The sequence below is a fragment of the Salarias fasciatus genome, chromosome 13, assembly GCF_902148845.1.
Source record: "Salarias fasciatus chromosome 13, fSalaFa1.1, whole genome shotgun sequence".
Classification (NCBI taxonomy): domain Eukaryota; kingdom Metazoa; phylum Chordata; class Actinopteri; order Blenniiformes; family Blenniidae; genus Salarias; species Salarias fasciatus.
In genome coordinates, this window is record NC_043757.1 from 12,244,894 (window position 1) to 12,272,784 (window position 27,891).

General features: G+C 45.2%; 1 protein-coding gene across 2 annotated transcripts; it reads left to right on the forward strand.

The window, feature by feature from the left end:
• Window positions 1-95: 95 nt before the first annotated feature.
• Window positions 96-27,772, forward strand: strn (striatin, calmodulin binding protein). Of its 2 annotated transcripts, XM_030105983.1 has the most exons (17): window positions 96-438; window positions 14,300-14,403; window positions 16,651-16,724; window positions 18,602-18,680; window positions 19,433-19,600; window positions 19,783-19,918; window positions 20,001-20,172; window positions 21,111-21,221; window positions 23,494-23,637; window positions 23,727-23,866; window positions 24,049-24,224; window positions 24,740-24,787; window positions 24,891-25,012; window positions 25,123-25,290; window positions 25,386-25,526; window positions 25,792-25,980; window positions 26,086-27,772. In XM_030105983.1, exons 1-17 carry the CDS (start codon window positions 226-228, stop codon window positions 26,253-26,255), a joined length of 2,355 nt encoding a protein of 784 aa, XP_029961843.1. In that variant the 5' UTR covers window positions 96-225; the 3' UTR covers window positions 26,256-27,772. The 2 variants fall into 2 exon arrangements, with proteins under 2 accessions (XP_029961843.1, XP_029961844.1); XM_030105984.1 differs by lacking the exon at window positions 21,111-21,221.
• Window positions 27,773-27,891: the final 119 nt, after the last annotated feature.

Genomic DNA, 27,891 nt, shown 5'->3' on the forward strand with positions numbered 1-27,891 from the left:
CGCCGGGCGGTCCAGGTAAGTAAAACAAACGTCCCACAGTGAACATGCTGTGGGCGTGGCCGTGGCGCTGACGTCATGTGGTGACAGCGAGCTGTCAGAAAGTGAGTTCATTCCCTCGAGCCGAGCGGAGACGGAGCGCCGTCGATACGCTTTTTTGCCCTTCCGTTGATATCCAGCACATCGAGCCAGCGAGACAACGGACCGACCTCGCCACCGAGCCCGGCCATGGACGAGCAGGCGGGGCCCGGTGTGTTCTTCAACAACAATAACAACTCTGTTTTACCCGGCGGTGGGAAAGGACCGCTGCCTGATGGCGACGCTGGGGAAGCGGCCAGGGCGCAGTACAGTATCCCGGGGATCTTGCACTTCCTGCAGCACGAATGGGCCCGTTTCGAAGTGGAGAGAGCACAATGGGAGGTGGAGCGAGCTGAACTACAGGTGAAAAATAGCATAAATGTACAGACGGTCCGTGCTGCTGACAGCCCCGGGACGTGGCTCTGCTGCTGTCCAGCGAGCCGCGCCGAGTCTCTGTTCGATTGTTCTGGTTTTCGGGTTAGCCTGTTAGCTTTAGCTCCGGAGCTAAAGCAGCTGCAGCGCCCCTCTCATCTAACTGCACGACGACTGTTTCCGACCTATTTCTTCGCTCCTGAGATCACTAAAACTTACCTCGTGTTTTTGGACAAGAAAATAGTTGCTGTTAATGGCTTTTGTTTGAAAAATTATCTTACTACAAGAAGCATTGTTGGTGGTATTTGCGAGCAAAGTAGAGAAAGTGTGACGCAAAGCGTTTTGGAGCGGCTACTTATAGCTAAATGTAAAGCACCCCGCCTAGATTTAAACGGCTTGTTCCCTCTAAAATCCGAATAAAGAGCTGTAGAGAAGAGGTGACGGACATGTTATGTGGTATGATCTTGGGGCTGTCAGTGCTGACGGAGAGAACGGCTCACTGGAGATGATGGAGTCAGTGCGTCTTGTTTATGAATCTAATCGTTAGCTAGCTGCCATGTCACAGCCACTCCTGAAAACAGATTTAAAATACTGCATAGTCTGACTTTTTGCAAAGGTCACGATGCTTTTAGTAGGTCTAAGTGGCTGCTGCCATGTTATATATATATTTATGTATCCGATCCAACCCAACTAATTCAATCATCCTACTGGTTAAAATTAATAACATTAGCGTAAACAAAACTGGCCCATTAACATAATGTGGACCTGTTTCCACATATCCACTGTTTACACAATTCTTAGTTTGTACATTTCCCTATGATTCAAACATTTTTTTGGGGCAATCCTACCTAATTTAAGTGTTGAATGAGCTTCACTCAGTTGTTCTCCTTAAAGATGATCTAAAAACCATCTTATTTTTGTTTGGTTTAGTGTAATCGAAAAATAGTTATATTTCTGTGGACCAATATTTCATCAGGATCATACCTGATTCACGCTGGACTGTTTATTTATTTTGAGTGAGATATGATTATCTTACAAATTCCATTTTGAAATATTTTGGGTGATTGCCAATCAAACTAGAACTTTAACTTTATTTACAAATGAATTATTCCAACTCAGGTTCTTTTTTTGTGGTGTTGCACTGGATCAGTCCTCATTAGCTGCACATCTGTATTTACTATATTTGTGGCTTTTTGAGTAACATCTGTAGCCTACAGGGGCTTGACCTGTTTTCTTAACCCCAGAAAGGAATGTGTGGCCTTTTCATCTCATCTTAAATTACTATATCTGATATTCAGGTGAAACTGTTCAGTTTTGCTCTCCATTTATTTGACCCACTTGTGGTGTTGCGGCGGCTAAAACACAAATAAGAGCCAAAGTCTGACTTCTGTCCCTTGACAGCAGGCAGCTTTTTGGCGAGACAGACCTCGGCGAACAAAGAGAGGGGACGGAGACCCTGCATTATTTCTAGATAGGTGACGTACGCCCCGATCAGTGTAGTAAGGGTTTTGACTCATCAGCGTCGTGCAGCACTCTGTCTGGCTGCTGTATTAAGCTTCCTGTCTGCCGTCATGAAGAAAGCTTATCAGCACACAAGCTGCATTTACTGCAGCAGGCACACTGAGGTTGCTAAATGACTGACTGCACGGTTTGTTTGTGGCGGCAAAACATTGCGCGCCCACTTTGAGTTGATACTCTTGTACCTAAACCTGTGTGTGGGACTTACAGTAGCTTCTCCAAAAACTTCTAGCATACTCTGATCGCTTGAACAAAACACATTTGAAGAGAGGTTATTTTTATGTGTATATATATATATATATATATATTTATTTTTTTTTTCCTCTACTTTGCAGTATTGTTAATTGCAATTTAAAATCTTTCATAGGAGATATAACCTTGCTGTGTCCTTGAGGAATGTCTGAATAAAGCAAACATACAGGTGACTTTCACCCATAAAACGTGTTGTTGAGAGAACTTTTACTGAAGGAAACAGTGAGCATAAATAGGCTTCTATGAATAATGAAAAGCTGGAGTGGGCATATAGCCTTAATGGAAGATACCACATACCATCACTCGCTGTTCACCTCATACCTCTGCAGCATAGTTTTCATCATTATCCCTGCACTCTGTGTTTCAGTGACAAAATACACAAACTGTGATCGTATCTCAGGAAGCATTCGATAGAATCCCCTCAAGATTATTGTACAACTCGGTTTGTGTTCTTCGATCAGTATTCTTTTTTTTTTTCTTCTTCTTTTCCTTTTGTTGCTGGTTGTACAGTCAATGAACAGCAGAGAATAGAGGCTGTGTCTTCTGTCGCTGTTTGGAAGGAAGGCAAACCCCAGAGCTTGCAGGAATGTTGTCCGGCCAGCCTGTTAGGTCATGCTCGCAGCCACTCCTCTTCACTGGAGCAGCACATAAACTGTACAGGCCTGACTCGTCCTGCTGCCGTGCCTCATCTCTGTGCACTGCGTAGGCTGCGGCCGCTCGTGGTTTAGCAACAGCCGTGTGATTATTGACAATCCGTAAATCGATCAATTTCTCATGCTGGTTAAACAGAAATAGGAAAAGGGGCCTTTGTATATTTTCATGTGTTTCACTGTGTAAAACTGTGAGAAGATCCTGAATTCACAGTTCTACATATGTCAACAAAATTGGAGCAAAATGAATATTTTCTTTAATATCAAAGTCGTACATGAATATCTGCAAGAATACTTTTAACTCTATCTACTTCCTACGGTCTCTCTTTGTTTGTAAACAAACAGTGTACCACCTCTGAACCAGGAAGCAAAGCTCTCAAGTTTGTGATGCCAAAGTTAGAGTAATTTCTAGATTCGTCTTCAGTGGCAAAACCTCCGTGTCTGTATGCAACTATTTCACATGCTCATGTTCAGTGTCGCCCCCGTAGCAGGGTTTTAATCAATCAAATGTATTGAACAGGAACTGTTCTGATTACTGTGACGTTCTGTTGTCTCTTGAAAATGTCACCCTAATGAATAAATCTTAAAAATAAAGAAAAATATGTGGATTACAACAGGGATTCAGGGGTTGGTTGATCCGCCTTTTGTCATTCTCTCTCTGGATTATTCAGCTGACTGTTTCAGCTGCCAGGTATTGATTATCAAAACGGCTGTGGATTACTTTCCTGCTGATCGCCTGAACAATTATTTGACTGCTCATGTGAGCACTTTATATTGGCATTGAAACGGGATGACCGGTTTTCCTGTTTGTGGAGTTGGATTAGTAGGCCACGCCGGTCAAGTGCTCCAGTTATTTGTTTTTAATTAGAGCGACGGTGAGAGAGAACAGGGGCAGTTTGTTAATTCAGTTTAAATTGAATTTCTTCAAAGGTATTTTTGCTCCCATGCGCTCTATCATTTCGTAGAAAATGGTCATTATTCATATTGTGATATTGATCTAATTGATATCACCCCGCTGTACTCGCTCACACTGATATTTTCCAGGGTTGATGATTGAGGCTGCATCAAGTTACACGCTGCGTATCGCAGGCAGTGCTCCAGTGTGCCGCCTCTGCTGTCCAGCTATGGGGAAATCCCTGCTCCTCTGTGTATCTCCTTGCCAGAAGTATCTGTCAGCAGTCATAATTTGACACCGGGAGAAGGTTGAAGGTGACTCAGGGTGTAAGGTGGCCTAACATGGGCGCAGACTGAAACGTGTACCCGCTTATCTCCACTGGACAGAAGCTTCTCTTGTGCTTCCAAATGAAAGATTTTTATCCCGAGCAGGATTATTTTGCATCCAACCGCTATTTGATGGCTGGAGGTTACTGGGGAGCCACCTAGAATTACCATGCCTGCGTGACTTATTGTTGCGTTAACTGTTTCGAAAGGCAAAGCTGGAGGTGCGCTCCACTCGACGGGGCGACGTCGAGAGCGACCGAACCATGCACGGGCAGATACCGCAGCACGGAGAAGTTCTAAGATGGGAGTCACCGTCATTCCTCGGTTGATACTACGTCCACCCCCGAGCTGCAGTTATTTTTGCCCTCGCAGTATGCGCCTGCCAGTGGGAAAGAGCTAAAAAAGCAGCACGCTCTCTAACCAGGAGTATGGCGGTATAAGTACTGGTTTCTCCATATCTTTGAACCCGAGACGTTGACAAAGGAATCTAACCCTTTCGAGATGCTTTATAAAACTGTTGACATGGAAACTAATGCTACACAAGGCCTCACATACTTCCTCAAGGTGTGCTCAGATTCAGGTCAGACTGATGTAATATCCAACAAAGGCGGCTCGTATCGAATACACCGACACCGGGAAGTTTTAAAAGGGTTCTTGTTTTTCCCGTGAGAGCGCCCGAAGAGACCCGTGTTTATTAGCCAAGGCCCCGTCCTCCGAGCTGTGCTCCACTGTCCCCGTTGGACTCGCACCAGAGCCTCTCTGTGCCCCGTCGGAGCTCTAATTCCCCTTCTCCTTCCTGCAGTCACACACTTCCAGCCTTCATCTGTCTGCGTGGGAGTGCAGGACAGCTGCCGGCCTGAGTCGCGCAGTCGCCCGCCTCCTCCGGTTTTACAGTAAATCGGAGGTCGCCGGTCTGTCACAGTTGTAAATGGGTGTACTTGCCGGATCAGATCGCCGTTGTGTCGGTCTGATGATGTGATGTAATCGCTTTTCAGTTTTCCCCACTTATTCATGGTATAACCCAGCTTTACTGCAGTTCTTCATAGTCCACATACTAATACAGTTTGACTGTATTGCTAAGTTAAACTCTGTTGACAGTCAGCTACGTTCTGTTATTTAGCTTTGTGAAGTGTAAATGTTTAATACAGCACAATACATTTATCATTTTTATTTTGGAGAAGTTTGTTTTTCAAGATCAGAGTAAAGCCACAAGTGAGAGCGATCGTGCATTTTTTATTTTATTTATTTGCGTTATTCTTAAAGCTGCATTAATGCTTTCAGTCATTGTGATGTTGAGTTTTTACCTCAGTTCAACTTGCACATTTCTTCAGTTGGGGAGGATTGCTCTAATCCCAACAGCAGCACCATGTCTGATCCCGTGCACGGCTGCTTGTGAAAGTGCTCAGACACATCGCATCCGATACCTGAAGCGGAGTCGCTAAGCACAGCTGAGCTGCTCGCCGCTCACTTCAAGGAGAAGCATTGTCAGCTGTGTGCCCGTTTTTCAAAATAAACAAGATGGAACAAATGTCAAGATTACTTTGAAATATGCGTCTGCTAGGTTTGTGCGAATTACCAATTTGTAGCTATTCTAAGGAAGAATTTTTCATGTTTTGTGGTGCATTGCCACATTAAAAGCGTTTTTTTAATTGGTCATCAAAGCTGAGACTTTTAGCTCATTGACAGGTGCCTGTTATTGCTAATAAATAATTAACTTTTATTGTGTGAGTCCAGCTGATAATATAGCACCTCTATAGTAATTCAGTTGTTTTTTTTTTTATGACAGGTAGCACCTACTCAAGAGGAATAGTAAATCCTGAAATAAAATATCTCTTATTGGCAGATTTTTTTCACTTCATTCAGCTAACATCAGCTTCAACTTCTTAGCAAAAAAGCCAGGAGTCCGACGCACAACCGTGCTTAAAATAAGTCCCAGTAATAACCTGTCATCGTCAGTAAAATGAACCTCATCTTTATTCAAGTATTTCTAGGAATTCCAACTGCATCATTAAGTACAATAAGTATCTAAATGTTAACGGTTTGTAAGAAGTGATACTGGTGATTTGTGGTTGTAAAGTAAATACGTATTGCAGTAATGGTAGAAATTTCTGCTCCTCTGTGCAAATGTGCACATATATTATAATTTTTTTTTTTTTTTTTTTTCAATGAAAGAGATGTGTGTGCAGCAGGCGTGACGGACCGCAAAGTACTTGAAAATGAAGACGGTGCAGACCGAGCTTTCTGTCTTTTGATGCTGCGCAGGCCAGGTTGGAGCAGGCCAGAGGGCTCGAGCTGCATCAATCTTCTCTCTCTCTCTGTCTCTCTCTCTCTCTCTCTCTCGCTGTCTCTCAGAGAAAGAGCACTGTGGTCTCTCTGCCTTAAATAGACCTTTTCTTGCATCACGGGACTCATCATCCTTTGAACTGTTCTCTGTCATTTCAGATCATCTTCTCTCTGCGCTGCATGCTCGCCGTGTCGCACTGTTGCTTCTGCTCGGCCTGCCCCTCGTAGCCACACAGCCTGTTAGCCCGTGAAAATGCTGATGTTGAAAAATGGCGCTCCTTGCCAGCATGTGCCCCTGTGTGCATCTTGCACCACAAGGTTTATGTAATATTAACGCGGCACCCTTGTCCCGGAGGAGCCCACCATAGTGCCTTTGTTTGCACCTCCTGCGAGGTAGCGCTGCAGTGTCAACTTCACACGGGCTTTGTGACGGCGGAGTGTAAAATGAAGCTCCGCTGGAAACGTGAGGAGACAAAAACAGCAAATCTGTGTCGGTGTGAAAGTTGGGAGAAGGGGGGAGGATGTGATTTGACTGTGAGTGATCTCCAGCAGGGGATTCTTTAGTTTTTCGGGGTGTTTGGACTAAAAGGTGAAAAGCATGAGTGATTCCAGATCACTGAGCTGAAATCTAAACGATACTTTCAGCAGCTCAGTGTCACGGGCGGCTCATAACGGCAGGAACGCAGCCCAGCCACATTTGCAAGTCTGCTGTTTTTCAATTTGTAATCCGCTCGTTTTATTGCACAGGAGAAGCAAAAATGGAGCGGAGAGAGTGAATTGATTTCTTTAACACTGGCACATTCAGTCATTGTGTTTGTTTGCTGCAGATGCCCTCTGAGGCGGATTGTAATTGTAGAAAGACTAAACTGAGTTTAATGTCGTCGTCTTGAGTGATAAAGGAGAGAAATGACAGCTGGGATTAAAACTGCACAACCTTAAGTCCTTTCAGAAGAGTGGAAAATATACCCTCTTAAGATGAACCTTAACCCATTTATTACTAGATTGCCTTGATTGATTGAGATTTTATGGCTGTGGAATAGTTAAAAAAAATGGGGTGAGTCAACGCTGCTGACATTTTCCCACGATGACTTCAACTTGGGATATCTGACAATTCTTTGATACCACTGTGTGCTCGTGACAGTACCGAGAAGCTCCAGCTACAGACGTGTGACACACTGGCGAATCTTGTCCGTGATTGGATGTTCTTATCAGTAATGACAGGATAAAGGTTAACTCAGCCATGATCGTAAAATTGAGTTCATCACAAGATGGATTACTTACGACGTGGAGCTTCTGGCAATCCAGCTTCATTGTCGGTCCGTACGAATGCCAGAGTGCTTTATAGCATATTGTTCCCTGCGCGCACGTGTCCGTCAGCCTCCACTAGTTACCTTGCTTGCTAGCTACGTTGTTTTCAACATTTGTCGTTCTGTATAAAAGGAAAATGTCATGTGAATGCAAAACTTCACTGAATCAAAACTGCAAAAACCACTTGAGATGTAAATGGTACTTTGCATATTAACATACCTGATTCAAATGACAGCTTGTTTACTTGCTGTACAAAAGCCTGATTCAAGCCACTCGCTTAATCCTTTATGATGTAGGTTGATGTCGCGTTGGGACCATTTGTCAGAAACACTATTTTTCACCGTCTTCTCGTTTTTTGTCTTTGTGTTTTTCAGTCTGTGTTTTGTGTTAATATTAGATTTTATGGCTGCTGCGCCTACCTGCCACTTTAACGGCACATTCTTTCAGAAATATAACAGGATCGCTTTCAGCTTGAAACGCATCAGAATTACTCCTAAAAATAGATATCTCTGTTTTCCGATTGAATGAATTATTTCACCAGCAGGAAGAAACAGGTTCCCTAACCTGCCGCCGAGGATAGGATCGCCATGTGAAGTGGTTACCCAAACCTCTGCAGATTCAAGCACATTTAACAGAAGTAACAATATCTCCAGTCTGTTATATTTAGCATGGAAGCGTGTGTGTGTGAGTGTGTGTGAGTGTGTGTGTGACCTTTGTGGGCTTTGTCCTGAAGCGCTGGATTTGATATGATTTCATCTTCTCCCACATCCACTTCAGCGAATCACATTGCACTTCATTTGTCACAGGCCTAAAAAAAAAAAAAAAGGATTGCAGCCTCAAAAACAAAAAACCTCATGACACATCTGGCTTTAAAGGGAGATGCGTGTGTGTGTGTTATATGCAATACCTATCAAGCTGTTGTAGGCAAAGAAAATAAAAATAGACATGCGCCATTTTTCCCTTTAAAAAATGGAACTTCTACATCTTTTTTTGTTTTAATGATTTCACTAATAAGTCGTCCTATTAAGAAGAAAACTCAGCGACCAGTGGATGAAAAGGCTTTTTTTTTTTTTAATCGTTTAAGATATTTCAATTTGAGGGCCATTAAAAAGCAACGAAAATGTTTGCTTTTGGAGTATTTTAATGACGATGTTGCTTGATATAAAGACCTACAAGTAATTCCGGTCATTAACTCTTGTTTGTTTATTTTTCTAATCTGTCGTACGTGCACGGAAAACTGACGACTGAGCTCATTGGAATCGACCTCTCATTTTCCATTTAGAAGTTTGTGTTGATCTATTCTTGTAATAAATCGTAAATCCCGCTTGGAAGCCATAACGCTGTCTTCACCAGCTGTTCTGCCGCGGCTGTCTTGTTTTCATACTTTTTTTCCCCCTCTGTTGTTACTAGTGTAATGGTATGTGTGGAATGTACTTGGCTGGTTATCGGGTTGGCCATCGTGCTGCTGATTGGTTTGTGGTAACTGCGGGTGAGCAAAAGGTTGTTTGCATTGGAAATGTGGGGCTTTCGCTACCCTCTTCTCCTTGAGCTCGGACTGGAGGCCTCCAGATGTGATGATTTTGTTTATGTGCCAGCCCTGAGGACGTATGAATGTCCTGTACTTGTTTTTATTTTTTCCAATAAACAGAGTGACCTCCAGTCGTAGAGACGCGCTGGATTTTTCGCTGTTCGCTCAGTTTAAATGGACTCTTTGTGTTGTGGACGTGTTGGGCGACGACACAGGGCGAGCCTGGAGGAAAACACGCGTGGTATTTATAAATCGCACACTTTCAGGACTTCTCTAATTGCAGCAGTGGGAATGTGGTCATACGGATCGTTCACGAGGTCACCGATTGATGAGTTGCAGGACGGCGTTGCCTCTGTCGTCTGTGACTCGTTTCGACCAAACCCACATCAGTCATGCGAGCGCAGCGACTCCTGAAAACAAAGAGAAGTACATGCAAACACACTGAAGCAACTAATTGGTGTGTCTAATTATAGACGGCTCAGTTTTGTGTTTGCAGGAACGAAGTTAACACGTGAATGCTGCTTTGGAGGCTCAGTCCTTTTCCCCTTTTTACTCATTTACAGACTTAATATTTCCCCAAACCAGAATACGATGTGTTTACAGGAATCCAGAGTTTGGTTGCTGGGGTTTGTTTTCGTCCTCAGCCATTAGACTTTCTCTTCTGCCTCCTTTTCCTGTCTCTGAAAAGCCCAGTGCACGAGATGGATGCCCCATTCTACACTTCTCCCTGCTCAGACAGACTGAGGAGCCCTTATCCAGCAGCGCAATAATGCAGTCAGTGTGAAGCCGGGAATTAAATGCTTCCTGTGTCTCTTTATGGCCAGAGTTGACTCATTGCATTCCTCCCAAGGTTAATGTTTGATGGAGGAGAGATGGCGAGCCAGAGACTCACAGAGCCGCAGTCTTCTCTGTCGTGGGCGCGGCAGGACGCCAGGGGTCCCCGGCCCGCATTTCATGTGGATGAGGAGAGCGCTGGTCACTCGCCGTCTCGATCGAAACTGACGTACAGTGAGAGAGGATTCCGATGTGGTTGTGAGATATCTGATAGTAGCAGGTAATGATCAGTCTGGATCAGAAAGTTCACAGTGTACGAATACAACAACCCATAAAACAGCAGGAAATGACACGAACGAATGAGTTGGCAGAAACCAAAGGAGGTGAAACAAAGGACCACGTCCACGTTCTCCCCAAACTGAGCTTCTCGTCTGTACAGAAATGCTGCTATAACAGCGACTCAATCCTCAGTTTGCTGTGTTCGTGTCCTTAATGCAGCAGCAGAATGTTGTTATTCACGCGTACCAAACTACCAGTTAGCAGTCATTGCCTCTAAATTAGCAGAGCCACATTGTACATTCCAACTTTGGAATTGTACTGAAATTGCCACAGGTAAAAGACTGCTGGAATCACTGTTTGTAGGAGCCTTTATTGTCTTATAGCAGGAAGATCAACTTTGTTCAGTTAATAGAAGACGGCTCAACAGTTCTGGTTAATGAGGTTGTGTGTGGCCTCAGTCGGTTGTGATCCAGTCTGTGTCCTGAAGCAGCCGTGGTCCCCACTGATTTTTTGGACGGGGGCCACTCCAGCCAGAGCAAGTTATTTTGAGAGCTGCACAGTCTGGTCTAATCCAAACAGTGATATTTTTCCATATGCAATATTTTCCTAATGCCTTATTTGTGCCCCCCGTTTTGAGCAAGTTCTCCTCACGTTTAAGGCAGCATGGTGATGCCAGCTTTTCTGTATTTCCCCACCGGTGTTAGATTTGCAAATCTAATGTTCAGTCCAACCAGCAGCGCAAATCAGTGTTTATCACCAGCTGAAAAATGAATGACTTACACATGGCTGTGGCTCGTTTTCTTTGTACATCACCTGCTCTCCTCCATGGCACCAGAAATGACCTCGTCACAGCACCAAAAGCCTTTTCTGAAGAAGTATTTGCGGTTTGTTTGTTTTTTTTAACATTAAATTATCTAAATTTGGGATGCAATACAGTTTTATAAAGTACTAAAAGAGAAATTGTTAGAACTCAATGAATTGTAAGTTGTATGAGTTTTGTAAAGATTTTTTTTTTTAGTTATTACAAAATAATATGTGGTGAACATCCAGGCGTATGACAGCTGCAGGCCTGAATTATAAGGAACTCTAAAGGCTCTAAATCAGGGGTGGTAAACAAAAGGCCTGTTGGCCAAAACTGGTCCACAAGAAGCTCCAATCCAGCCCGCCAAACCACCAAGCAAAATGTGAAAAATTCAAAGAAAACATATATTTTAAGAGTAGTGGACACAACACAGCTCTGAGATATCAGTGACGCTGAAAGAAAACAAACTAGTATTAGCTGCAGCGCCTGCTGTCAGGGTGAGTTTGTGAAAACATGCGTAATGCAACAGCAATAAAAAAGATTTTTTTTTTGGACATTTCACTGTGTTAGACACCAGAAAGTTTCATTAAAATTGGCTTCATGTTGAGATTGTAGTCAGTTTCTGTCGTGTTTGTTTTTTTTTTTTTGTTTTTTTTTTTTTTGAAAAAGTAGACATTTTCATCATGTATACTCTGCGACTCAACAAAGAAAAACTTTTAATTTAAAATCTAAAGGTTACCAGTCCGACTCTCTCCAGATGAAATAGGACTGTATACATCCGCTGAAGCAAAATGTGTTTGGCACCCCAGCTGTGAACGCTACACGGCCCGTAATGCTTGTTGATCCCAACTTCCCTCAACAACAAAATCTGTCATTGTGAAACTCCTGAGGAAGCCTGCCTGTCAATCAGTGCTGTTTGGCCTCGGATGATGATGTTCCGGTGTTTTAAGCTGAAAATCACACATGTGGTCATGCTTTAATTGGATTTTGATTTAAAATTACTTCATGCGTTGTCTGCTTTGCTGCTGAAGTAGAAAGGGATGTTGTGCCAGATTGTGATTATGATTGCTCTCTTAGAATTAAGATTTCAGTACATTTAAGGTGATGATTATTAAATGCCTGCATGTTTATTCAGCATACTCAATCATAGTAGCTAGCTGTCATTGTGATGTGTAGTGGAACACTTCGCTCTCACACTGATCATTATTTCATATCCAAACTGTAGACGGCAGATGTACACAGAGCAGGTTCTGCCAGACCATGCATATGGACCGTAGGTAGAGCGCTGTAAATGCTGGACTCGCACACCTCCGAGAGAGACGAGTTGTTGGCACCTGCGCATCCCGTTTGTAAAGAGGAAAAAAAAAAAAGGACAGAGTTTAGCTGGCTACAATCAAACAACACAGTGTGGACTTCATTAGCAGCGCTCTAAATCCTGACGGCACTGGCAGGTTGTGGAGGGTTTTCTCCGCAGAGAGCGGCGACGACGCTGAGAAAACGTTGATAATAACACGAGGCAGATTGAAGCGCTGTCATGACTCATTGTTGCAGGCAGCAGCAGCGGCAGAGCCGCTCGCTATCCGTGTGAAACCGTGATCCAGCCCACTCAAACTCACACCATCCTCTGCATGTAGAGTGAAATGCAGGGAATCGAGTCAATATTCGTTCCCTCTCTGATGTTAACCTGCAAAAAAAAAAAAAAAAAAAAAAAACAACCCTCAGAAGTTTGACGGGAACGTTTTGGCTCACGGAGCTGTTCTCAATCCGTATTTGGAACAAGTGGAGTATCTGCGCGCTGTTTCTGCGTTTGCCTTTTGTGTTCGTCCAGAGCGTGACTCAAACGTTGCAGCTCTTCCATCATCTCGTCCGAACTACAGAGTGACACTCGAATCCACCTCGCGCTCTCGCCGTCTCGCTGGCGATTTTCAGCCGCTCAGATGGATTCAGAAGGAGAATGTCATTTTGATGAAGTGCTGAAAGGAAAACAACAGTGTGTTTATCCCGCTTTCTGCAAACAACGCAGCCTTTACAGACTTGAGCGCGGTCTAGATTTGCTCGGCAGCCTGGCTGTAACCCCTGTAATACCGGATAGACTGTGTCTGGCTTTTGTTTTGTTTTTGTTTTGTTTTTTTTGCAGCAGGTCAGGTTATATGTAGCGGAAAAACAGCTTGAAGTGAGAGTACACTCCAATGAAAACATTTCTACAGGAACAGAGCTATGGCATTTTATTGTGAGTTCAAAATTTATTATTTCAGATTATTATGATTATGAGGCATTGTTTTCCTCATTGAGACATTCATCACAGCACCGTTACATAAGTGTAGGTATTTAGTATGACCAGAAAAAAAGAGCGATAGCCTTTAAATCATGTAATAAAAACATTATGCTATAGGAGAGAAGTCTGCACACCTTACCAATGCAGAGAATGTTGTCATTGTGAGGCAGGAGCGCTAACCACTTCAGCACCACGAGGCCCAATAATAACAACCTCTTCTCTCATAATGAAGAAATTATTTACACCAAATAAAGTATAAGGTAGTATTGCAGAAGTGAGATTGTTGAATGCCTCTTTTTTTTTTTTTTTTTCTCCTACATTATCCACTTTGCGTTCGCTCTGCGGATTAATCATCACTGTATTGTACTGAAACACACTCAGGCTGCAAAGGGAGAAATGGCTTTGGTCAGTGTGCGATCTACTTTCTGATTGTTCTGCTGCAGTTTGTGTGCTGGGGGGGCTGCTCTGCGAGCCGGCCTCGGCTGATCTCATTACCGGCGAGCGTTTTGTGTGCGCACACATGCGTGCGTGTGCGTGTGCGTGTGTGTGTGTGGGACCCAGCAACGTAGTGTAATGTAATGCTGACTCAGACCGAGTGCGTCAACAGCTGCCGCCCGCTACTGAAGAGAGACGGTGCTGTGCAGAGGGATGGGATTTTGGCTGTTGGGGAGGGGGGGTGGGCTGTCAGTGAGGGAGTGAAGAGGTTAGATTAAAATAGAATGGTACAGATTAGCTTTTTATTTCCCATCATGCCACACATATTGATTTGACATCATCCTATTTCAGTCCTGACAGAGGGAGTTGTTCTCAGAAGTTGCCTCTGTGAGTCTTTCTTTGAAGTCGAGCCTTTGATGAAAGCTCGCTAATATTCAAAATGCCAAAACACCGGAAACGTTGAATCTATTTTTGCAATCCAGTGCTGTAAAATCGCAATAAAAGTGTAACTATTTTTGCTTTTTCAGGCCCAGATCGCTTTCCTCCAGGGGGAGAGGAAAGGCCAGGAGAACCTGAAGAAGGACCTGGTCAGGAGGATCAAAATGCTGGAGTATGCGCTGAAGCAAGAGAGGTGAGCGCCTTCCTGCCCACTCACAGCACACATCCCTCCGCTAAGCATGCAACAACTGCAGAGTTTCCATGTTTTGTGTGTTCCTAAAAATAAATTCCTGCCTCTAAGAAATATGGAAAAGGATCCGGTCCCTCTGCGACACTCTCACTAGTCAACAAATCAGCGTCTGCTGCACCTGCGCGGTGCCATTAGAGCGGCTCTCTGCACATCGTTACCGCACGGGTTTATTGATAGCATGTAACATTTTAACAGAGGCTCTAGTTCCCTCCTGCTCCCTCAGTATCGGCCTGATGTCTCAGCTGGTGACAGCAGTAGCAGATTGCCAGAAATTCCCCAGAGTCCAGCTGGTGTTATGTCTCCGCCGGTGAGCATGTGTTGGCATGAAGGCTTTGTTTGCTGTCTGATGCTGATCACTCCTCACTGTCCTCCGTAGATGGACAGGATGACAGTCAAATGAAGGGGGGGTAGCGGAGGGGGTTGTCCCGGTCGTTGTTGTAGCTTCCTTTCAGCTAAATTGCATTGCGCTCAGTCACACAAAAAGGTCCCTGCGGCAGCGCCGGAGATAACACTCGTTTCCTTTCTTTTACACACCCGGCTGCACGCTGGGAGAAAGGTGTTTGGGATTTTAACATGTCTGTGTAGGTGTGATGCAAAGCAATCAAGTATATCATCCTAAAGGTCTGAACAAGGAGTCCTGGGTGCGTGTTGTCGGTGTTATATGCTGCACCTCGGGCATTGTTTCAACACCACGCAGAGCTAACATAGCTGAGCTGCTTCTCCATTCGACAGCTATGAGCCGAGATCAGGTGTGGAATTTCATGAATGCAAAGCTTACAGAAGGCAGTGCTGACAATCAGCGAAGTCCTCTGCAGGCAAATAAGGATTAAATGTAAGAAAATGAAAACTTCAGTGACTAGCCAATGAGATGGCTGACTGCTGGTACCTTAATTACATCTGGGAACAGTGACTTTGTCTTTAACACGACTGAGTAGGACAGGTGCCAGAATGTGTCAGTGCTCTGTTGTTATCCAAGGTTAGTTAAATGTTGCCCATTGTGCGTCTTCCCTGGTTTCTAAGTCATTGTCTGGCTGTTTGGAGTGTATATTTATCTACTTTATTCCTGTGAGATCACCTCAGACTCTGCTTTGGAGCAACACTTAACCCAGAATTACTACCACTTTCCCCAGTTGCTAAGCAACAGGTCATGTCTCTGAGGGTATCTCTAAGCAATATCAGAAATGGCTCTCTCAGTGTGGGATGTACCCAATTTGAAGGGAATTTGATTTTGATGGGGGTTGCTTCCTCTGCGTCAGAGCGGAGTAGTGGGGGCAGCGTGATCTGAAAAGGTGGGAAAGCTCTCTGCGTATTGACTCCTCTCCACTATCGTAAATACGTGTGAAAGAGAGCTGGCAAGTCACAAAATGCGTGTACTTCCTCACTCTGCTGATATAGATTGTTCAGGGATTTTCATGAATGCTTTGAACTTTTATTCCTTGCATTTGATCACCCTTATCTGTACGTTGTACTCACTACAGCTGTCACACTGACTCCTTATTGATTTTAGCCTCTGAGGACGATGCAGAGTTACAGTAAGAGGATCATCACGAATTTAAGAGCAAACAGTTTCAGTCAGGTTGTTCCTCAATGTCTGTGCTTACGATTATTCTTCAGTCAATTTTAGAACTTGTACTTTTTTAAGAAACTTAATCTGTAATTTTCTAGTCTTTTTTTCACAATTTGAAAATTTGAAGATTTGCAGTGCGGAATTAACTTTCTTCTGGAAGCTGCTTTTGTTTATTTCCCTGCAGATCACCTTCCTTTGTAACTATGTTGTGATGATATTTCTTAATTCTTATAAATGATGTGCATCTTCCAGGAAACCGTCCATATTTTGTTTAAACTAGTTCATTCAGATGTTTTTGTTTACAATGCATCCAGAAATGCTCCTCAAATTAGTGCTGCATTCTCGAACGTGAATCATATTCGATAATGCTCCACTATTAATTTTTTTTTGCTGTGATGACTAAGAACATAATCTGTAAATACTTGAAGTGATTGCCAACGAGACTCGACTGTGTTTGTTAGAAATGGAGTCGGCATCAGTTTGGATGACTTTCAAAGCTTATGCAGATACTGTGCATAATGAGTTTTTTAATAGCTTCTTGCTGGGCCTGTGTGATAAAAACCATCTCCCTCTTTGTCTCCCTCACCTGATTTGTGTTTTTTTTTTTTTTTCTTCACTTTCAGAGCAAAGTACCACAAGTTAAAATACGGGACAGAGTTAAATCAAGGTGACATGAAGCCTCCGAGCTACGACTCGGGTAAGTCTGGAAGCTATAATTCTTCCTCCTTTCAATAAATCTCTGATTGTTGAGCCCGCATTCTTGCAGTGACGGGAGTTACGTATGCGAGCGCCGCATTCATGTCATATCTTGTTTGTCTGGATAAATTTCCTCACACTGTCATTTCCTGAATTGCGAAAGAGAATCTGTTATTCTGAAGATTAAAAAGGCACATTAAAGGCCAGAAGCTCATAAATGGAAGTTTTTACTTCAGTGGTCATTATGTTACGGCCAATCTTTGGCGCTTGTTTCAATGCAGCGGACAGGACGGCGTTATTTTGAGCATTCATCACTGTGAAAGCTCTCAGTGCGAACACACACTCTTAAACGACAGTCCTCTTGCGCCAACGTAGACAAGAGGTCCTTAAGGGCTTGGAAATGTGGAAATGTGAGCACCTGCAATTCAAACACAATCTGCTGATGAAGGGCAATCAAAAAACTGCACTGTACCGACAGAGGAGATGCCGTGTTCACAAGTGAGCGATGCTTCACGTAAAACGATCGTCACCTGTTATTTATAAAGCTGATTAAATCCCAGCACAGTCTTATAATCATTTTTTTTTAACCCTCAATCCTTCATAAATAAAACTCGGTTTGTTTTATTCACGACTCTCACACACATACATTTGCTCCCGTCGTTAATTAAAGTTTTGGAGTAAAATAAAATCACATGTCTAAGGGAACATTATGCAAACTTTGCACAGAATGGGACTCAACCTGGGATTATGCTCCCTGTGAGGCAGGAGCTCTAACCACTATACCACCATGTGGCCACACACAAGCCGTAAACACCGAAAGTGCTGCTTCAGCTCTTGAACATTGTGCCTTTGTGCTACAGTACCTCGACTCACCCCGGTGTTGTCGGTTTCAGTGCTGCTGCTGCCTGTTTCTGTGATGTTATTGTCGTTTAATTGGCCTCTCGTGTTTAAGTCCTCTGTCATTATTAAGTCAAGATTGCGATATTTCCTCTCCTCTCTCCTCATCTCTATTCATGAGGGCTGTTCAAAGCACCCCGGCCCTTGAAGTGTTGATGAATTGGGGGTTGGTGGGGAGGGGGGGTGAAGGAGCGAGGGGTGGGGTGGCGTCGGGTGAGGAGGCGGGCGAGACGTGGGAGGTGTTGCTGGTATGGTGGAGCACCTGCCTGAACCTCATCACCTTCCTGAATTAGGCATGACCCACTTTTTGAGGCGCTCTCGTCACTCTGCCCCGCCAGAACACACACACACACACGCACGCACACACGCACACACACCATCTAAATCTTATTAACGTCTCTCTGCTTCATGCAAAATTCCCAGCTCACTTCCAGCGAAGCGCTGACGTTGTCGGATATCAAAGTGAGCTTTGAAATCCCATCATTGTTTGTTTTTGTCAGAGCGGCAGACGGCCATAGAGAGCGAGTGTGTTGCTCGGGACGCCTCTGCGCTCTGATAGACGCCGCTGCTCTTTCCAGTATGTCACAGGACCCGGGAGGAGCAGGGATCAGCCGTGTGGAAGGTGTCAAGATGCGTCATCTAATATCAGATGTTTTGTTCAGCGTGTGTTCGCCAGTTTTAAATATTTAACGGTTTCTGCTGTAACGCCGCAGCTTTAACAAAGTAAACGGTATCGGTTCGGGTGTAAATATTTGGACAGCAAGTAAAGTTACAGACAGAAAGAAATAAAGACTGAATTTGAGTGTTTAAAGAGGAGCAATGCCCTCCTCTCTTTTTAACTGTTTTCCTCCTGAAAGCAGCGCAGTCTGTGTGTAGTTGCCAGGATGCTGCGATACAGGAATGTTCTGGCCGTGTTTACAGAGTGGAAATAATGTCAGAGGCTGTGCTGTTCGCCCTGATTTGTCTCCCCTTCTCTTCCAGATGAGGCCAATGAGAACGACACTTCTGGATCGCTCAACAATCAGCTGTCCTGGAAACAAGGCCGTCAGCTTCTCAGACAGTGAGTTCGCATGCTGCTATTCTCTGGCCCGGAAAGCTCCCTTCAACCCAGAAACCCACTAAACCCACAGAAAAGAACCGTATTAAAGCACCCGGGTGTCAACGGGGCTCTAGTTACATTTTCCCGCAATTGTTTTGCCACTTGTGTCAGACAAACAGGGTTTTGCCAGGAGTATTGTTCACCAGAAAACTGTGGGGGAGAGCACCCTCATGTGGACAGCTGATGCAACGACCGTGTTTTCTCTCTACCCCCGTCTCTCTGGTGTGCCCAACAGAGTGCTGTTATCATATCATTCGAGTCTCCAGTCAGTCTGTATAAATAAACCGGGCTCCGAATTTTCTCCCAGACACCATCAGACAGCCTCACACATCATCTGCCCCGGCATGCTGGCTGACGAAGCAGCCAATTTATTCATGAGTCTGTGTCAAGAGACGGATCAATAATGTGCCAGAACACCCCCCTCCAATTGCAGTCAGTCACACACTCAAATTCGAGCTTCTCCTGCGACCCTACGGGGAAGGTGTAATGTTGGACGAGGAGCTCATCTCGCCTCGGTAAAGCTGGGACTGTTAACTAGACCACAACCAGAGGACATGGCACTTATAAGAGAAAAAAAAAAAGTGTTTTTCCCCTCATTTTTAATCCTTTTGAAGTCCAAAAAACTAAATGTAATCCAGTTAGATTTCAGCTTGTGTAACTATCTCACTCCGGCATCGTTTCAGGGGTTCTTAACTTCTTTTTGCTCCTGGCAGGTACCTGCAGGAAGTCGGCTACACAGACACCATCTTAGATGTGAAGTCGCAGCGAGTCCGAGCCCTGCTGGGATTGGCCGGGGATGGGGGCCAGAGGACGGGTGAACGGACGGGTACCGAGCCTCTCGTCAACGGCACGGACACAACGAAAGGCGTAGGCTCCAGGGGGTGAGTGCGCTTCTTGAAGGAGGTTGTGTATTAGCGTCAGTATCACACCCAAGGCCTTTAGGTGACACGGAATGTCTCAAATGTCTCATATATTATCTTATACAATAATGTAAGGTGTGCTTTTTTTGTGCTTCACACTGTAGTTTAGCGCTATTATATTGTTATATATCGTGCTCCTACAGGAAAGCTGAGCTCTCCGACACTAGTGCTGTACTGGAGGCCTTCAAATTCATTGAAAATGCTGCCGCCGAGTTCAGCGATGAAGATGAGGAGGAAGACAGCGAGGGGAAGGACAGGACTAACGTGGAGTCTCGGACGGTGAGAAAACGAGCCGAATTAAACTTCTGGAAGGAGGAATCACTGCTTGCATGCTCAACACCATCGGCATCGTTCCATCCAGATCATGAGGAAGAAGCCCCCGTCGTCGTCGTCGTCGTCGTTGCCGGCGAGTATGGACACCAGCGAGGACCCTGACACAGAGGAGGCGCTGAAGGGCTTCGACTTCCTGTCGAGCCCCGATGAGATGGACACCTCGCCGGAGTCCAGAGGCCCGGGGGACGGCACAGACTGGGGTGAGTCGCACACCAGGCGCAGTCAGGACTGAATCGAAGTGCTGCTCAAACACATGGCTTACCATATAAATACATGTATTTATTCTCTCATGCATGATCGGACACAATATAAACGTTTCAGGGTCACTCTGTGCTGTAGAACTATAATTTCCTGTTGCTCTAATGACTTTCATTTGCTCATAGTGTGGTGCCTGTTCATGGAGAACCCGTCATCCGTGTGTCACGCTGTGATCATGAGTCATGTCGTTGGGAGTCTGTTTATGTTTAACCCATAGTTTGTGATCTCTTCCACTGTGTGTCCCCATAGTCGGCCTGTGACTGCACTGTCCCCACCACTCCTGTGTGTCGTCAAATCAATCCGACTCCCTCAATCTCATTGGCCGTTGAGACTCGGGGGACCAAATCCAGAAAAGAAAAAGAAAACAAAAACCTGTCCTGATGCCATGCTGAGATTTCTTTGTAGTCAAACTTAAATTTCAGTCATTTTATTTCTCCAGTAATTTCATGTGAAATCTTTTTAGAATTTTTTTAGATTTGTCTCGATTCAAAAATCCAAATCTCCAACGTCCAGTTCAAAGAATCCCTCGCATGGCATCATCGTCCCTCCCACCTCTTTCATTTGTTACAGTAGCCCAGAAACACCTTACAGAGACAATCGAGAAGCCTGTAAATGCTGCTCCTGAGTACGACTGAGGGTGCAGTGGCATGCGTAACGTGAACATGCTCGTCACAGACCCGAAAGAAACTATCCTGGAGGTTTCCCCAGATCTCCAGGAGAGTGCAAGCCTGAGGGAGGGGTCTGTGCACCTTACGGGCCTGGTGGGGGGGAGGGGAGGGGAGCCGGGCGGGCGCCTCACCCCACCCCGCCAGGCTGCCCGGGCCTCGACCAGGGCGGTTCCTCAACAGCCTCTCGGTCTGGTTTTGTTCTCCCTGTGTAGAGAAGGACGAGCAAGGTCCCATTTCTGAGGCCTGGGACGTGGACCCGGGCCTGATTACCAAACTCAAGGAGCAGTACAGAAAGGAGCGCAAGGGGAAAAAGGGGGTGAAGAGTAAGTTCTGTCAGGCGTCGCTGCCTCCCTCCCTCTCCTCTCTTTGTAGAGCCTGACTTTCCTGAGTTTCAGCCAAAAAGCCTCGATTCAAAAACCAAAACATCTTCATTATTTCTTCTTCATCTCCTTCTCCAGCTGCTCCTTTTTATGCCTCTGTCCTCTTGTCATTTCATACTTGAAGCTTCTTCTGTCTTCTGGTGACTGGCTGCTCATTATGAAACAGACATCATTATTCTCACACACACGCACACACACACACACACCCCTCTAAAAAAAACTGTAGTGTTTGATGCATGTCTGTCTGTCCCATTTCAATGTTATTTTTTAACTGTATTCATACTGGCATCGTCATCCCGTCCACACTGTCAGATACTGGGAATTAAGGCGGCAGTTAGCCGTGATAATAAGTCCATCTGTGTCCCATCTGGGCCAGCCAAAGTCCCACAGTCATCTGTTTCTGTACAACGTAATAATCACCATCTTTATCCTCATCTGTCAGTCGTGTTGACGCTACGCTAACAAGTCCTTTTGCTGATGCTGTAAATTGATACCAATTAGGAGCTTTTCAAATGACTCCATGAAGTGATTCAGCTGAATATTAGCCTTCTCTGAACAGAATAACAGCCCACTTAAGCCTCATTCAGAGGTAGAGAGCTCTCAGATTTTTACATTTACAAGACCCGGGCTCGGATTTCTCGCTCTTGTGATCGAATCATGAGCGACTCAGTTCGTCCTCACCTCTTTTTTTTTTCCCCCTCTTTTTTTTACACTTTCCTTTCTCATCCTATGATTTCTCAGAAATCTCTTTTTGTTCCTCACTTCCTGTTGGCGCATTATCACTTTGTTGAGTGTGTGGAGATGGAACTGAAGGTCTTAGATTCTAAAGGAGTAGGATCAGCATTTCCTTCCAAATCCACCTTCATGAGTGACTCAACAAATTTCTTCTTTGAGTTCATTGATTCAAAAATTGATGTCTTAAAGCATAAGTGAATTTTCTTTCAGGAAGATTTTTGCATGTGTCGCATTAATGTCACGTGAACCTCCAGTTAAAGCACTCTCACATAACTGATTTACACAACATTCGCCAGGCAGTTGCATATTTTTGGGGCTTGTGACTGCTGTCGCATCGCAAGCACAGATGAAATAGTTAATGTGAGACAATTGAGAATTCTTGACCGTATAAATCTGAGTTGTCGCTCCATTCCAGCAATCACTTAGTCATCAGACCTCAAGCAAAATGGAGCTGAAGCAAAGAAGCTGCCTGATAAAGACCAGACTGACGTGGCTTCATAATCTTTATAAACTAAGTTCAGATGAGTCTGACACAGTGGTGATAACTTTTAGATTATAAAAAAAAATAAAAAAGAAGTAGAAGCAGTGTTATAATTTTGACCAATTTCTCGCCGCTCCTGGCCTTCAAACACATAAATTGAATTGAATCTTACTTTCTGGCACACTGTGCCACCTGAGGTCAATCAAAGTCTATTCTACTTTGAAAAAACACTTGCAGTTTAAACAAATGGTACCATGTGAAGGTGTGGACCTGTCACATGACCTCCTGATGCAGCTCGAGGTCTCAGTACAGAAGTGAGTTTGCTCAGTGATTATTTTCATTGGACTTTCACCAGTGTTGTTCAGCACACGTGTCGGCTCGCCCTTTTATACTCGTTTTGTCTTTTTACTACTCAATCGTTAAACCATTTGAATTTCATGAACCTGTATGAAAGTTGCTGCAGAATTTGATTTAAAAAACACAATAATGACAAACTCACAAAGGTCAGATAAACTGAGGAATGAGTCTGTATCAGAGCTTCTCAACCAGAGTGAGACTCTTTCAAATGTCCGTCTGTCTTTAAACATGTATATTTGCATTTTTCACTAAATGTTTACATTTAGTATTGGTGGTGTTGTTGTTATTTGCCTTGCCGAGACTTCAGAGTCCACCTGTGTCTTAAACAGCTCTCTCCACACAGCTCTCACTCAGACTGATGTGCCTCAGCACCTTCTCTTTCTCTTCGTTTGACAAGGACTCTGCTGGTGGCTCCTCTCATTTTCTGTTCTGTTCCTTCCTTTGATTTATTTTCTACCTTTTCAGCGCTTCTTTCTTTCCATGTTCATTTATCTGTTTTCGTTTATTTCCAAGCCTGTGCTCACAGTTTTGTGATGAGATTTTTTTTTTTTTTCGTTTTCAGTTTCTTTTTTAAGATTTCACTCATCCTCTCTCTGTCGCCGCGTTCCTGCCTGCTAACTGTCGCTCTGACGTGTTGAACAGGGCCCAACCGGTCCAAGCTGCAGGACATGCTGGCCAACCTGAGAGACGCAGAGGACTTGTCCCACATGCAGCCTCCGTCCTCCCCTCAGCCGCGGTCCAACGTTGCCCGGTTCAACGAGCACGACGGGAATCGGACAGATGAAGGTGCTCCACAAGGACAGATTGAGTTTTTTTTTTTTGTTTCGTTTTTCAAGCTCATAATAACGTAATACATGTATAACTTGGTCTCGCAGTCGTTGAGGCGCTGACCTTCCCTCCCACCTCGGGGAAGTCGTTCATCATGGGCTCAGACGAGGCGATGGAGAGCGAGCTGGGTCTGGGGGAGCTGGCCGGTCTCACTGTGGCAAACGAAGCCGACAGCCTGGCGTACGACGTGAGTCACAAGCAGCCGGATATGTTCAGATATTGAAACCACCTCCATCGAACAAACTACTTGTTTTGTGATGCCAGTGAAGATTGTGTAGAATTCTTTGTGGCAACTGTTTTACTATTCAGATACAGCTGCTGATAAAGGAGTTTTCCACCAGGCGTTAACGTCATATCTCCTCGTTCCAGATCGGCAACAATAAAGATGCCATGAGGAAAACGTGGAACCCCAAATTCACTCTGCGGAGTCACTTCGACGGGATCCGCGCTCTGGCCTTCCACCCCGTGGAGCCCGTCCTGGTCACTGCCTCCGAAGACCACACACTGAAGATGTGGAACCTGCAGAAGACTGCGCCCGCCAAAAAGTAAGGCTGAGTGCACCCGCCGCCGTCCCCCGCCGGCTCCTTCACTTTAATTCCCTCTAATGAAAGTGAACAAATTAAAATTTACTGCTCGATTGATTTTCTGTTGGCGACACGGCCGTTCAGTCCTCGGTGTGTGTGATCCAGTCCACTTGTGCCCGAAGCGGCAGAGAGAAAATCTCAGTTGTTTGATTGCGGCCCCACAAGGAGTGTAGCTCGCGATTCGTCGACGGGAAACTGACAACACTCGGCCCCACAGGACTCATTATGTCATGTCACAACTGTGCGGCCCACACACAGCGTGTAGTGAAGCCGCGCGCTTATTTTTAGACGCTGAAGTCACTGTAAAGTCGCGGGGATTGTGAGTGAGACAATAAAGCAGCAGGGTTCGGACTGAGCGGCTGCTGGAGTTCGTGCTGCGTCCTCTCGGGGCTTTGTGACGCCCAGCAGCAATAGTTCACAGTCAGATTGTGGTCACTGTGTTCGGTTTTGTCAGACTCATGAATGTTTCTCTGCAGGAGTACATCGTTAGATGTGGAACCTATCTACACTTTCAGAGCCCACAGGTAAAAAAATAAAATAAAATGAGTTACAGAGCACACTGCGTTCAATGTCTCCAGTTCTCTTGATTGCATTAGATGATACATTTATCTCTTCTTCTTACTACAGGGGGGCTGTGTTGAGCATAGTGATGAGCAGTACAGGCGAGCAGTGTTTCAGTGGAGGAGTGGACGGTACCATCCAGTGCTGGAACACTCCCAACCCCAACATCGACCCCTACGACTCCTACGGTAACTTCCTTAGTTGTTGGTGTTGTTTTTTAAGATGCTCTCTTTGAATCTGAGGCACTTTCCACTGCTTCCACATAGCTGACCTGCTTTCTCTCTGTCCCCCGTGTTAGACCCGTCGGTGCTCCGTGGCGCTCTGGATGGACACACGGACTCAGTTTGGGGTTTGGTGTACAGCAGCGCCCACCAGCGCCTCCTGTCCTGCTCCGCCGACGGCACCGTGAGGCTCTGGGACGCCAACACCATCTCTCCCGCCCTCGCCGTGTTCAATGAAAACAAAAGTACTGATTTCATCGCTGCGTGACAACTTTGAATTGCCCCCTTTTTTCTCTTCTGTCAGTTGTGTGATGAAATGGTGTTCCTCTGTCTGCTCCAGAGCTGGGAGTTCCCTCCTCGGTCGACCTGGTCTGCAGCGAACCGGCTCACCTGGTCACTTCCTTCACAAACGGACAGATTGGACTCTTCAACATGGAGACTCGCCAGCTGGTCCTCAGTCTAGAGTCCAATTTGGATCCAGGTAGGTTTGGAGGTGTTAGTGGCAAACACTTTGGGAACAGTGAAGAAGGAAAACTCAGACATGGAAGCTTTCAGATTGTGTATCTGATGCTGTGATAAAATCTGTCACAACTGAAGCGATGATGTAGTTTTGGCTCTTCACTGACATCTAGTGGTGGCTACAGGGATAGGAAGCACATTGGGAGAGTTTGAACTGTTTGATGTTCACGTGACGATAATTTATCAAATGGGTGATAAATCTAACGGACCTTCATGTTTTCGAGCAGGCACCCCCAGTCACATCAACAAGGTCCTCAGCCACCCCACCCTGCCCATCACCATCACCGCACAGGAGGACCGCCACATCAAGTTCTACGACAACAACAGCGGGAAGCTGATCCATTCCATGGTGGCCCACCTGGACGCTGTCACCAGCCTCGCTGTCGACCCCAACGGTCTCTATCTCATGTCAGGCAGTAAGTCCCTCGAAACCGGTGTTTGTTTTCTGTTTTTTTTAAGGTCAGTGCGAGGATACTCCATAAAACGTCAGTCATGCAATACCTGCTCCTTCGTCTCCGTAGGTCACGACTGCTCCATCCGTCTGTGGAACATGGAGAGTAAAACCTGCATCCAGGAGTTCACGGCTCACAGGAAGAAGTTCGAGGAATCGATCCACGACGTGGCGTTTCACCCGTCTAAATGCTACATAGCCAGCGCCGGGGCAGACGCCCTCGCCAAGGTGTTCGTATGACGCGGAGCCGGAGCCGCGTCTCCCCCGACAGCCCCGCTCTCTGACTCAGCCTCCCATCATCAGGGACCAATAGAGACACAGCAGGGGAAGGACCTTCAGGCAGGGGTCCAGTCCCACCTCACACAGCCCACTGGTCTCCTGTCGGACCGGCAGACTATGTAGCCGCTCGCCTCAAGCAGGCTGTGACTCTCCGTGGAAAGGTTCAGCGGGGAGGCCAGTCAGGAGGAGATCTGCTCTCCGGTCCCCCGCTCACCCCTCCCTCACCCCTCATCCAGGCAGGCCTGGGTGTGACCGGGCTCAGCGCCCCCTGCAGACGGACTACAACTCAACCTCCGCAGCTCGGAGGCTCAGGACAAAGTGTTAAGAGTGTTCGGGTGGAGAAACGAGGTCTAAGCCCCTTGTTCTTCTTCTCCTCTGGCCCCCTTCGGCTTCACACTCACCCCCAGACCGCCTCAGGCCGTCGACCTTCCCTCTCTGACAAACCAGGTCCTGGCCCCTTTACTCCAAGTCAGGTTTTGTGTTGTGTTGTTCCAGAAATGTGGGGTACTGAAGGCTCGCCGGAGCTGTCACGGAAGCCACTCACTCACTGTCTCACTCACTCACTCACTTCTTCTTCTTCTTCTTCTTCTTCTTCTTTGCTTCCCAGACTGACTCTGCTTGCTGGCCTGCCTTTATTTTTTCCTTTTTAAAACACGTATTGACAAATGTGCCTTTGCTTTAAAAAGGTCTTGAAAATGGTATTTTAACAAGCTTGGTTTTGGGGAACAGGGAGGGGAGAGGATGGCGGAGAATTGGAGCTGGTTGTCACAATGTTGTTGATTTTAACATTGGATGTAAAATTACAAATGCTTATAATAAACAAAATATATATTCAGTCTTAAAATTTACTGTGCAGCGTGAGTTTGAGTGCTCTCCTTTTTGATAAGTGTGGCTGGGGAATCAGTTTTGTGCATTTTGAGGCAAAGCTGGTAGAATGATAACAGACCATTAAATATATTGCCTGTTTGTTAGATTCAAGTACTTGTACACTTCAGAAGTAAGATTACAAGCTTATGTGTCCAAAGTAAACCATCCTGGTTATATAAATACAATTCAAACTTGGTTCTAGATGTCAAGTTTAGGAATAACTGATTTTGGCCAGTTTGCTCTTGTTTGAACTGAATGGCTTGTACTGTATGTAGTTTTCCCCAGTCGTGTGGACATGCTTGACTACGATGTGATGTATCATGTCCAGATATTTACAGTAGTCCAGTGTTTAGCCAGAATTAGTGCAGTACTTTAGGACTATTTGAAATATTGAGTTAACTTTCCAACACGGAGGAAGGAGAGAGATGTCCTGCGAGTCCAGTTTACTGTAAACTGAGGAGGTTAAAGGAAAGGAAGAAAGAGGAGGGGGAAAAAAAAAATACTTCAATCAAGATGTTGTACATGTAGAGTACAGCTTCTAATGAGCCATTTTCTCAGTCACTGGTTTGTATATGAAATTATGTTCAAAATAAAACCTGCTGTAAAATGTTGGTCGTCGATGTTGCTCTTTTCGGAGGCGTGGAAGTTGAACTGGAGGAGAAAGAATAGAGTTGATAGATTAATAGTTGTATTTGTTAGTGTGCGGTGGTGCCACCAGCTGCTGCCGAAA

Excerpts from the sequence above, each read along its gene's own strand:
- strn (XM_030105983.1), top strand. The coding sequence starts at position 226 with ATGGACGAGCAGGCGGGGCCCGGTGTGTTCTTCAACAACAATAACAAC. Across the intron at positions 21,222-23,493 it reads GGGGAAAAAGGGGGTGAAGA|GGCCCAACCGGTCCAAGCTG; the intron begins GTAAGTTCTGTC and ends CGTGTTGAACAG. Across the intron at positions 24,225-24,739 it reads AAGACTGCGCCCGCCAAAAA|GAGTACATCGTTAGATGTGG; the intron begins GTAAGGCTGAGT and ends GTTTCTCTGCAG.